The sequence below is a fragment of the Cibotium barometz genome, chromosome 32 (genome assembly GCF_041138505.1).
Source record: "Cibotium barometz isolate CiBa-2024 chromosome 32, ASM4113850v1, whole genome shotgun sequence".
Lineage (NCBI taxonomy): Eukaryota > Viridiplantae > Streptophyta > Polypodiopsida > Cyatheales > Cibotiaceae > Cibotium > Cibotium barometz.
The window spans coordinates 30,325,534-30,337,596 of record NC_141077.1 but is presented as its reverse complement, the minus strand read 5'-3'; the positions used below and the strand labels follow the sequence as shown (position 1 = coordinate 30,337,596).

Sequence of the window (12,063 nt, the reverse complement as noted above, 5' to 3'; positions counted from 1 at the left end):
AGGCATTGATGTAATCACGACGAGTAGCTCTTATATAGGCCTTTTGTTTATACATGCTCATATTTTATGTAAGAGCTATGTTCGTAATTTTTGTGAGAGTGCTAACTCCGCTCATTTTATTTTTTCTGTAGGACAACTTTCAAAATTCCCAAAGTATCAAGATTTTTCCAAATTTCCTAATATGGTGTTTGGAGTTTTATACTGCTTGTGAGGTCTCTTAATGTCAACGAGTTACAAAATCTTGAATACAAATATCTGTACACTTTTCAGTTTTCCAAATTTTATACATAAATTTGATTATCATTTCTACATCTTTGTCTTTTAATGTGTTTAAGCTAGGAGGTATGTGGGCAGAATGGGATAAGTTGGGGCAAACTCCCCCAATCTGTCCCATTCTTGAATACAGATATCTGCACACTTGCAATGTAATCTTGTAATGGAGCTCAGTTGGCTTTCCGTTGGTGATGGCTGCTTCTATGAGGCACCATGTATTCCTCCTTTTACTCCATGAATAAGTCCTATTTATGCAGCTAGCTGCCTTTACCTCTCCTTAATTGGCTTGTAAGCAAAACCCTTATTCCTTTTCCATTTAGTCAACAATGATCGAAGGGTGTATACTGCAAGACAACAAGCTCAAATATACATAATGTCCTCAGCATTGGGCAAGCTTCAATCAAGCTTCCATAGCACTTCTGAAAAAGAACACAATCAACTGAAGCGTGACAAATCATCATCCCGAGCCTGATAAGCGGTTACCTTTACAAGATTGGATATGATCTCTAAAGTCATGGATTCAATATGGAACTCTCACTAATGTTTCTCTTCTTCCAACTCTTGATATAGCCTTGAAAGAGTTATGGCAAGAAATACAAACATGACAGCTAGAATGAGTTGTTTCATGTTTATATGAGTTGACAAGTCCTAAGGCTAAGGCCAGCCTTTCACAATGCTGACACAACAAAGGTGCCCGGGCTTCATCTACTATTTGCTCTAGTACCGCATCTATTTGTGGCACAGAGGCTACCTCTTTCAATGGTTCACTTGGCGTGCTCATTTTGGAATAAACCTCAACACTCTGTTGCAGGCCTTTGCCTCCGGCAATGAGCTCATGTGATTTGTTGCTGTTCTCAGCCCAATGGCTTCCACTCTTACTGGCAGAAGATTGTGTTTGAGTCCTGACATGATGTTTGGTCATGGGAAGACACTTAGTGGTAACAGTCGAGTCAATTTGAAGTATTTCATCAAAGCATTGTTGCCCTAGATCTACATTGCCATAAGTTCTGCAGCCAGTGAGTAAAGATGTCCATCCCGTAAGATCAGGCAAAGTCGGCATAGTATGGAGCACATCGTTGGCCTTATCCAAAGATCCTGCACGACCAAGAAGATCAACCATGCAGCTGTACTGCTCAATACTAGGCTTCATGCCGTAATCCTTTGTCATACGCTGGAAGTGATAGTGCCCGTCTGTAAGTTGACCTGCATTGCTGCAGCCAGAGATGACACTTGTGTATATTACATCCACTGGCTTCAAGCCTTGTTGTTGCATTTCCTTCAGACAATCATTGGCCATGTTGAATTCTCTACAGTGGGTGTATCCTGCAATAAGTGCTGCCCACGACACCACATCTCGATCAATTAATCCATCAAAAACTCTTCGGGCCTCCTCTAGACATGTGCTCCTCGCATACATATCTACTAGAGCAGTCCCAAGGGGAGCATCTAAATCAAAATTGTTTAATATGAGCTGATTGTGTAACAACATACCCATCTTGATGTCTCCGATGCTGGCACATGCTTTCAAGGTGCATACAAACGTGGCTTTATCTGGCTGTGCCCCCTCCTGCTGCATTTTTTGGAAAGATTCAATGGCCAAATGAGCATGGCCGTAGTGGGCATACCCTGATATCATCGCACCCCACGATGCCACATTCCTATTTGGCAGCTTGTTCAACACATTTTGTGCTTCACGTAGGTACCCGCATTTAGCATACATGTCAACAATCGCACTTCCGACTACTACACCTACCTCAGGTTCACTTTTGATGATTTGATCGTGTAGCAACTTGCCTTGTTCTGCAAACCCTATGGTTCTGCATGCTCTTAAGATAGATGAAAAGGTAGCTTCATCTGGGAATATGCCCTCTTCCTGCATTCTCATGTAATACTCAAGGGCAGAAAGCTGCTGCCCATGCCGAACAAATCCATCCACCATTGCACTCCAAGACACCACAGTTCGCGTTGTCAGAGTGTTGAACACTCGGTGCGCCTCCTCTAGGCTGCCACATTTACCATACATGTCAACAAGGGCATTGCCAGTTGCCACATCAGAGCTGAGATCGGTCCTCACAATTCCATCATGTATCATCCTTCCATGCATTAAGGAGTTGCATGCTTTCAAGATAGAAAGGAAAGTCATCTTAATGGGTTTCACACCTTCCTGGTGCATTTTATCAAACATTTCAAGGGCACATAGACTGTGTCCATACTGAGCATACCCAGAAATCATTGCATCCCATGAAACTACATTTCGGCTAGGAGAAATATCAAACACTTTGCGTGCTTCTGGTAGACTTCCACATTTAACGTACATGTCCAGAAGGGTGCTCCCCACAGTGACATCTACTTCCATACCATTTTTGCAAATCTGATCATGTATAAGTCTACCCTGCAAGGTAGCCCCTATGCTGCTACAAGCTTTCAAAACGCTCAGAAAGGTGACTCTGTTTGGTGTTATGCCTGCCTGCTGTGATTTCTCGAAAAGCTCTAGGGCCAGCACTCCATGCCCATGCTGGGCGTGTCCTCCAATCAACGCAGTCCATGACACTATATCTTGAGAATGCAACTTATCAAACACTCTGAGTGCATCTGCAAGGCTCTCGCATTTTGAATACAAATCCACCAATAAACTCCCAATGTTCACATCAACTTCCAAACCATTCCTGATGATCATACTATGTATCAGCCGGCCCTCCTTTATGGCTCCTATTCTGGCACAAGCTTTAAGAACACACAGAAATGTGACCCTGCTTGGCCAAATCCCCTCTTGCTGCATTTTTGTGAAAAAATCAAGGGCAGACAGGCTACATCCGAGCTGCGTGTATGCTGAGATCATAGAACTCCATGACACAGCATTTTGGTCTGCCAATTCATTGAATGCTTTGCATGCCTCCTTCAGACATTTGCAGTTTGCATACATGTTAATAAGTGCAGTTCCAGCAACCACATCTGATTCAAGTCGGTTTTTGGCAATTTGGTGATGGATCATTTGACCCTGCTCTATGGCTCCAATTTTGCCACAAGCTTTCAAACAGCATAAAAACGTGATCTTGTCAGGTTCTATCCTCTGCCGCTGCATTCTCTCATACAGGTCAAGGGCCCTTTCAGGTTCACCTAGCTGAACATGTGCTGAAATAATTGCATTCCAATTAAACACATTTGGATTTGAAACCTCATGAAATGCTTGGTTTGCTTCTGGCAAACTACCACACGAGGCAAACAGGCGAATGAGGTGGCAACCCCAGAAGGCCATTGAACTGAGGCCACTTCTTTTCAACAGAGAATGCACTTGCCTGGCAGCAACAAGGTCCTTCTTTTGAAAGCAACCCTGCAGGAGAGAGTGGACAGTATCTCTCGATAAGGTAGCCCCTCGATAATCAAACAAATTTATTTTCTGAACCATCCCATGTGGCTGTTTCTCCTTGTGCAGTTCCCTCATGTCTCCAAAAGATCTAGAGCCACTACATGCCAACACCTTTTGTGAGATTACAACCAAGTATATAAGCAAAAGAAAACCCAAAGCAAGACATTGTCATTTAAGGCAATCAAATACGTACTCCCAATCACCTTAGAGGGTCTCTTAGAAGATAATGGGGCATCTAATTGGACAAATGCAACTTGAAAATGCAATTAACTCTGGCAACCGGTCCCTTTGTGGCACATTCATTGACTTGCAAATCCATTGCCTTTGTCCATGCACCACAACCTCCCAAGAGATGCATGTGGGCATCCTGGTCTGGGGCTACCTAATTGTTGGAGTGGAGATCAAATTAGCAACATACACATAGATGCAGCAAGCAAGGAGAGAGATGGAATCACAACACTCAAAGTAGATTTGTGTGAAAATATACCCAATGATATTTTATCCAGCCCAAAAGGGTTTGTTTTTTGGCATTTATTTGTCTTCTCTGCTGGCCGACAGCTATCCCTGGCCGACCAACACCCCTTCGACATATATATACAAAAAGCCTCATTATTCAACAGCACACAATCATCAGAAGATAATCGACATAATCCTACTGCTGCCAGCGCATCAACATCAACAGGTTGCTCATCATTATACTCTGCTGCTGCTGTCGGCTTCTGCAATGCAGCATTCTCTACCTGAAGCCATCGTTGAGACTCGGCCTACATCTCTGGATCTGCAGCAGGAGCAATACTACCCTTTGGAGCAGCCTACATCTCAGATTTGGGACAGCAGCCCTCTCCACTACACATCATAGGGACAGCAGCCCTCTCTGCTAGACATCTTGGGGACAGCAGCCCTCTCTGCTCATTCGACACCGACCGTGCTTCACCTCACATCAGAGGGACTTTGTACTGGATTTCATTCATTAGTATACATACACTCACTCATCTATTCCATGCTGTATTGATTTGCTCGAATCTTTCATACATACTGTCTTTTCGTTCTTTTGCCCTCACATGGTATCAGAGCTACCGTGAGAAAAATGAATCAAGATCTTGAGAGCTTTTCAGCATGGATCGTTTACCCTCAATTCCTGAGGATCAGCTTGTTGATTCTCCGTATTCTGATATAGACCACATGGAGGATGGGATTTCCTTCTCATTGGAGAGCCCCATTAGTGGCCTTTCATTGGGAGATGACCGTCCTATTTATACTTACTCATCCTCTACTCTGCTGGCATCTCGTCCTTCTTCTCCAAGCTTATCAAATTTTTCTTCCAGAGGAGGATACATGCCTACTGCCAGTGTGGCAGTACTGGACCCTAGCATTCAACCCCATCTAGAGAATCCTGTTGCTCAGTCTAGCCGACAACTTCGACTTTGGTATGAGACTTTCTCTCAGGGAGGACAGGTACCACCATGGTCATCCGGAGTTCCATTGTCATCAACTTTGCCAGAGACCACGTCAGGTTAGTATGTACCTTTGAGTGCTTATGTTCCTAATTCTACTTGGGTGTCTTCTTCTACAGCACAGGTTCAGCATATGGTACTATCAACTACCCTCGATCCCTGGAATTATGTGAACCCGAATAGAGGAGGGTCTAGGAGCACAGTTCACTCCCAGTTTCCTAGTATTCAAGGAGGTAACACTGTTTTCTCTTCTGGTTCACCTTCTATTCCTGCTCCTAATGTGTTTTGGAATACCGCTCAATCACAAGTACAAAACCCTCCCACCCAACCCATGTTTTTCCCTGCTGGTGTTGGCATATAGCCATTACCGGCTGCACCCCCACAGGGACCTCTGTATGGGTACCCACCACAGGGACCTCTCGGTACTTTGCCTCCTGGTACTGTGTCGCCACCTAGCATACTAGGGTATCAAGTAGTTTACCAACCCATCTCAGGCACTACCTTTGTTCCTTCATATGTGCCTCCTCAAGAATTTGTGCCTCAGCCAGGTATTCCGCCTATGCAGAGTCCTCAACCTTATATCTCATCTTATGGAATACCCTCCCTAGGTTCTACACCTGTGCCGGGTATTAGTGGATTTTCTGGAGTTCCTCCTAACCCTCTACACTACGGATATGGGTACCAGCCATCTTGGACCCCCCCACCTCCTTCCCTTTTTTTCTTTTTTTTCTTTTTTTCTTTTTCCAGAAAGAGACTTCTATTAAGTATGAGAAAAACATACAACAATCACAGCTATAAGCCAGAAGAGAATAGAATCACCCCAATATGTAAGGTGATTTCAACCACTGAGGAGCATCATGATGCCATGTAAGACCTGTGGTACTAGAGGAAAAGAAGATGCCATGGTCCCATTCCCGCATAAATATCACACGCTTCGCCTGCGCAGAACGAGAGGGCCCCTGAATGCAAGCCCAAGTAGCCATAAGAGTGTGGATGATATCACCCCATATAGTACTAATGCACTGAGACCAAAAAATCTGGACACCCTCAATAGCCTCCGTGCATCTAGCTCTCCAGATCTGCCATGCTGTAATACTGGCAATAATCTCCCAACTGGTGTCAATCCTCTGTCTAGGGGGTGTATAATCAGAGTGAGGAACATCCTCCAATAGACCATGCTGGGCAATACCTCTACGAATGAAAAAACAGAATCTGTACCACTGCCCTCATAAAAAAGTTGCAGACGGGAGAGCTAAGCAACTACCCCCCAAGTCACATGCATGGCTCGGCCACTCAATTTGCCCATAAGTTGGGCTACAGGACCCCAAATCTGCTGTGCAATGCTGCACCCCCATAGACAATGTTGTACGGACTCAGAATCTGCCGCACATCTAGGACAGGAAGGTGCTACACCGAAAACTGATCTCCACTGATTGGTAGGGAGACCACCATGTAAGAATAGCCAAAAGAAATGAGAGATCTGGCTCCTTCTGTATGAGTGCCAAAGTCTATGCCAATATCTGCGCTGTATCACTGGAGAAATATCATAGCTCTCTCAATGAGGCCTGAGAGTAGGGATCCTATGCATCTGTCGAGTGAGGAGAAGCCTGGCATTCCGAACAGTGAAATTGAAAAAAGGAAGGCTTTTCAAAGGATCGAAGGCATCAATCCACTCCCACTCTCCTGGATCCCACTGAAGATATTTGATAGGACTGCCACCATATAGCCACAAACACTAAGAGCCATGGGTCACTATCTGAGGAGAAGGGTCAATGAACCAGTGCTTCCCCGAGCGACCAACAATCCTCACTGGACTAAGCCTAGTGTTTGGTATGATCTCCTCCATACTACATCTCCTCAATCTCCCACCATGCATGATAGAATACATGAGGAAATCTGTATCCTCCTAGCCTGGCAGAGCAATGACCTGCAGAGGTATGCCTATCCTCAAAAAAACTTCCAGCCAACTCGGATGATAGTCTTCGTGAAAGGTCCCAGAAAGCCACTCATGCGGAATAGCTGCATCAATCTGATCAATACAAATGCGAGAGCTCCTAAGATGCTGAGTGGATGCAACTCTCCGATCCTCCGGAAGACTCTTAAAGGTCTTCCAAGCAAGAACTGTGTATGCGCATCTCTCCCATCCTGACGGTTGACCATTGCATATAACGAGATGCACCAAGTGGCCGACCAGCCTCATCCCTAATACTCGTTCCACATAATAGGTTGTCGGTCAGCCTCGTCCAAAGACCTAGGAAGCCTTTGTCGCAAAAAATATCTCATGCTTCTCCATGCTCTGACAATGGCTGCAATAAGAGGGAAAGATGGTGCCCTAATATCAGCCTATGTGAACAAAAACGTGTGTTGGGCATCCAGTCTCTCCCGACCCTGGGTGTACATCTGGAAATCTGAGACAAGAAAAAATCCTTCCAAGGCTCAGTGCTTAGTAGGAAACCTCTGACCACAAGTTTGCAAAGCAACGCCCTGCATTGAACATCCGGATCGATAATATTCAAGCCCCCCTCTCTTTTGGGTTGAATAACTGTGAGCCAAGCTACCCTGGCACGAGTGTTTGAGGTGCCATCCAAGCCCGACCAGAGAAAATTGCGGATCAATCTCCGCAATTGGCCAATGCACGCACGAGAGAAGCACCAGAGAAGTACCAACAAGAGGCAATAAACCAAGCTGAGGCAAGCAGAACCTGATTAGCCACCAAAGCTCTGGAGGCTAAATCTAATCTCCTGGAGCTCCAATGGAGGAGCTTCTTCCAGATACTCATAAGTATTGGGGCAAACTGCTGTGCAGGAGAAATATCAATCCCAACTTGGCATCCCAAATAACTAGCAGTACATCCTCTTGGCTGATCCAAGTAAAACCAAGCTCTGCACCCCAATCAACTCTCGGTCAATCACTAACCCAAAAACCAACAGATTTGTGCCAATTAATGAGTGCCCCTGCTGCAAAATAGAACTCCTCTAGTGCTACCCGGAAGGAACATAAGCATATATGTGAAGCCTCCAAAAACAGGGCTGTGTCATCAGCTAACTCAGAGTCAACCAACTCCTCATGACTACGAAGAGGCAACCTCAATCCTGAAATACCAGCAGTGGAGCGGAGAAAGATGCTCATGGCCTCTGCAACTATGATATATAATAAAGGGGCTAATGGGCAGCCCTGTCGTACTGAGCAAGAAATCTGAAACCACTCTCCTCTATCACCGCAAGCAAGAACTCTACTGTGGGCATCACGATACATGCATGAAACTCCCTTGATCCATCTCTGAGAGAAGCCCATATGACTAAAGTACCCTCAAGAAAGTCCCAATCCACTCTATCATAGGCCTTCTCAAAATCCAAGAGCAGAATGGCTAAGGGCTGATTGCTCGCTTTAGCCCATTCGACGGCCTCCCAAAACGAGAAAATGTTATCAAAGATGCTCCTACCGTGTAAGAATCCATTCTCGGTATCATGAATAACATCCTGCAAAATTGGCTGCAATCTGATGCTCACTGCCTTAGCAAGAATCTTGTAGGCAATCCCAAGTAAGGTGATAGGTCTCCACTAGCCAATCAATGTCTTATCCGCGCTCTTAGGAATAAGATAAATAAGCCCCTCAGTGAGAGAAGAAGGCATAGAACCTGTGTCCCACATCTCCTGCAAAGCCCGATGTTATCTCAGCCCCAATCTCATCCCAAAAAGTAGTGAAAAAAACAGGGGAGAGGCCATCCTCCCCTCGACACTTACCATGAGGTAAGGCATGAAGAGCATGACTGAACCCCTGCATAGAAAAAGGGGCATCTAGAGCGGCACACATCTCCTCGGTGATCAAATGTGGCAATGCATTCCAAACCTTCCTTTGTGCCCTGTGTCTCAGATCAGAATGCAGCTCAGCACTAAGAAGCTGGCAATAGAAATCGGTGGCAATCTGTCTACCCATGAGAGGATCTAAGTCAAGAGTGCCATGTGAATCCTGCAACTGCCTGACACTATCTCTGGCATGAGATGGGCCGTGAGAAGCAAAGAAATGTTTGTTACATCTGCCACCCATCTGTGTCCAAAAGGATTCCTGGGCATGGAAACGATACTCCACGTGCTGCTCAAGAGATGCTTGTAGTACCCTGCATAAGAAGGATCCACTGCGCTCTCGCAGGCAAAATGACACCATGTCCAATGATGCAAGGCAAGATCAAAGCTGAAACAGAGATACAAACACCACCCTTGGTACCAACAGCCGGTGACCAAAAGGTGTGTCCCGAGAGAAGCTTGCCTGATCTCCCACACTGACTAGCATCCAGTTTATGCTCTTGCAAGAGCAATATATCCATAGGTCCACCTGTGATTGCACAATGAAGCTGGGTTTTTACAATTTGTTTCCGTCGACGCGGAAAAAAACCCCAAGACCCTGAATGTTCCAAGAGACAATCCTCATAAAGACTCAGAGTAGGAACGACCAGATCTCGTGGTCGACGAAGGACCCCCTTTAGAGGCGGAAGTACGTCTCGCATAGGTAAGGGAGGGAAAATCTGACGATGTAAACCTTACCTCTCTCTCCCACTCCGGGGAAAAGCCAGGGCTAGTCCTCAGAACTGGAGAGGTACCATGACAATGTGAATGTGCAACATCATCCTCAAGGGTGCAATCATCCTGTAACTGTAATGCAGCATCCTCCTGTGAGGGATCCAGATCATGTGCCTGCAAGGCCTCATCCTCCAAAAAAGGATCAACATCCTGTGAGGCAAGAGCTACATATGGGTTAGGGTGCTCCACAGGAAGTGTGGGTGAAGGGGCAGGTACGGGGGTCCGAGGGTCCGAGGGTCCGAGGGTGCCTGCCATCCCTAACCACAACCCAACGTTGTGTGGTCTGCTGTGGCAAAGGAGCAACTGGAGTCTCGGCATCTGCAGAAGGCCTCTGATGGGCAGGACCACGCCGCCTCCTAGCATGGCCCCTCGATCTGGGACAATCTCTAGCAATGTGACCTTGTTGACGACAAATCTGCCACTGGTCAGGTCTGCCTGCAATCTCCATCCTCTAGCGGAAATGAGATCCGTCAGGTCTCTGAAGCATAACATGATCATCAGTAATCGATGGATCAGGAACAAGCACAAGGACTCGGGGTACACCATCAAGAGTGGCGGTAACGGCCACGGAAGCTGAGGCGGGAGAGCTCGGGAGGATTCGTACCTCTAGAACCCGGCCAAAGGATGCCCCTATGGAAGCTAAAAGCTTCCAATAGGACCGAGGAAGAGCAGGGAACCGTAGTGAGACTGGGGTAAGGCGTTGATCCTCCACCACTGATCAAAGCCCACCTGGTACAGAAAGAAGAAAATCTTCCTAGGACCAAGAGGAAAGGGGCTGCTAGCCAAAGCCTGAGAAGTAGCTTCTGAAGAATGAAAGTCCACCTGGAAGAAGCCTCAACCAAGTAAACGAGTATCCTGAAAGTGCACACTCAGCTCCGAAGGGAGAGCTGCTAGAAGCCATTCACGGGCCTGTGAACGAGAAGGGTGGGAACCATAAACTCTCGCAACAAGGGTAGTCTGGACCTCAAGGTCAATGTCGCGCTGAAGAGAGGTGAGCTCGTCTTGTGAAAAATTGATGATTCTCCTGGCCAGTGGGGGTGATGAGAGATTGGCTGCAGCAGAAAAAGCCATAAGACCAATCAAGAAAAGTGGGCGGCCGACTTGAATCCAGATAAAATAGCTGCTGGGAAAACAGGAGCAGAGGAAGGGGGCAAAGGCGGGGAGCAGCTGGGGAAGCAAGGGCAAAGGGGCAGGCGGGGGCAGCAGAGGGGCAGGCGGGGACTGAAGAAGGCAAGGTGTCAAATCCCCACGGATGATCTCGTGATCGTTCTTGGCTCGAGACGCGAAACCTGCAAACAAACGAACAAACAAACAACAAGGGGGTGCAGGCCTGACTCACCTCCCAACCATGACAACCGTGGGCAAGCCCACAGACTTGGCTGTCCCCACCAAGCCACGAGCTGAGCTAACTAGGTTGACGTACCGACCAATCTCCTCCTCGTGACGTCCCATACCGCCACGAAGCTCCCCTCGCGGGCCTCGAGATTGCTGCCGGCCTCGGCTGCGTAAAGCAGGTGCACGTCTGCACTAGATCCAGGCTCCAAGACCATAGAGCTCTCACAAACTCGCGAGACTCTCTATATCCCAATAACTAACCTTGGCCACCCTTTTATAGGCTCTTGGCCGGTCATCGCGCGTCCACACTTGGGCGTCCGCCCATCCATACTTGGGTGCCCGCTTGTTAGTATTTCCGTAACTCAGCTCGTCAATCAGCCTGCCTAGTTCCAAGCTTCCCCAAGCCTCGAAACTAGTCTTGCGTACATGTAGCACACGGTAGATACACACTGTGCACATGACATACTCCCCTTTCTCTAAGAGCTCACTCCTGAGCTCACTAAAAAGCCAGGGTAATCTCTCTGAAGAGTAGTCAATGTCTCCCATGTAGCGTCCTCCTCAACACGATCCTTCCACTTGATCTTGTATTCCGTGATAAGCGTATTACGCAATCTTCATTCACGAAATCCAAGAATCTTTTCAGGTTCGTGCGGAACAAATGTCATGTCCTCGACATCTATAATTTCTTGAGGAGTAACTAACTGATCTGCTCCACCCAGTACTTCCTTAAGTCTACTGAAATGAAATACACGATGAACTTTCACATGAGAAGGCAAATCCAATTCATATGCAACTGAACCAATCCGTCGTGTAGCACGAAATGGTCCACAGTATCTAGGGAATAATTTCAGAGACCTACCTGTCCGTAAAGTCTCGGAATCTTTCGGAACTCGCAAATACACCATCGTTCCTTCAGAGAACTCTCTCGGTGAACGATGTCTATTAGAATAAAACCTGTCTCGGTCTTGAACACTTCTAATAGATTCCTTCGCAACTTGTAACATTTCCTGCATATCTTGCAAAAAATTACGTGCTGCATCATGTTGAAGTCCGGAGA

General features: G+C 46.6%; 1 protein-coding gene across 6 annotated transcripts in view; it reads right to left on the bottom strand.

Moving 5' to 3' along the window:
* Positions 1-270: 270 nt before the first annotated feature.
* Positions 271-12,063, bottom strand: part of LOC147620070 (pentatricopeptide repeat-containing protein At2g33680-like) — a 36,488-nt gene continuing 24,695 nt past the window's right edge. For 2 of the 6 annotated variants that reach the window (XM_086772229.1, XM_086772228.1), the window contains exons 2-3: positions 3,844-4,022; positions 271-3,737 (exon numbers count right to left, since the gene is read on the bottom strand). In XM_086772229.1, the coding sequence (XP_086628355.1) occupies positions 794-3,737; positions 3,844-3,875 (2,976 nt within the window). In that variant the 5' untranslated portion in view covers positions 3,876-4,022 and the 3' untranslated portion in view covers positions 271-793. Of the gene's footprint in view, positions 3,738-3,833; positions 4,023-12,063 lie in introns of all 6 variants that reach the window. The other 4 variants (XM_086772230.1, XM_086772232.1, XM_086772231.1 and 1 more) reach the window with 3 other exon arrangements.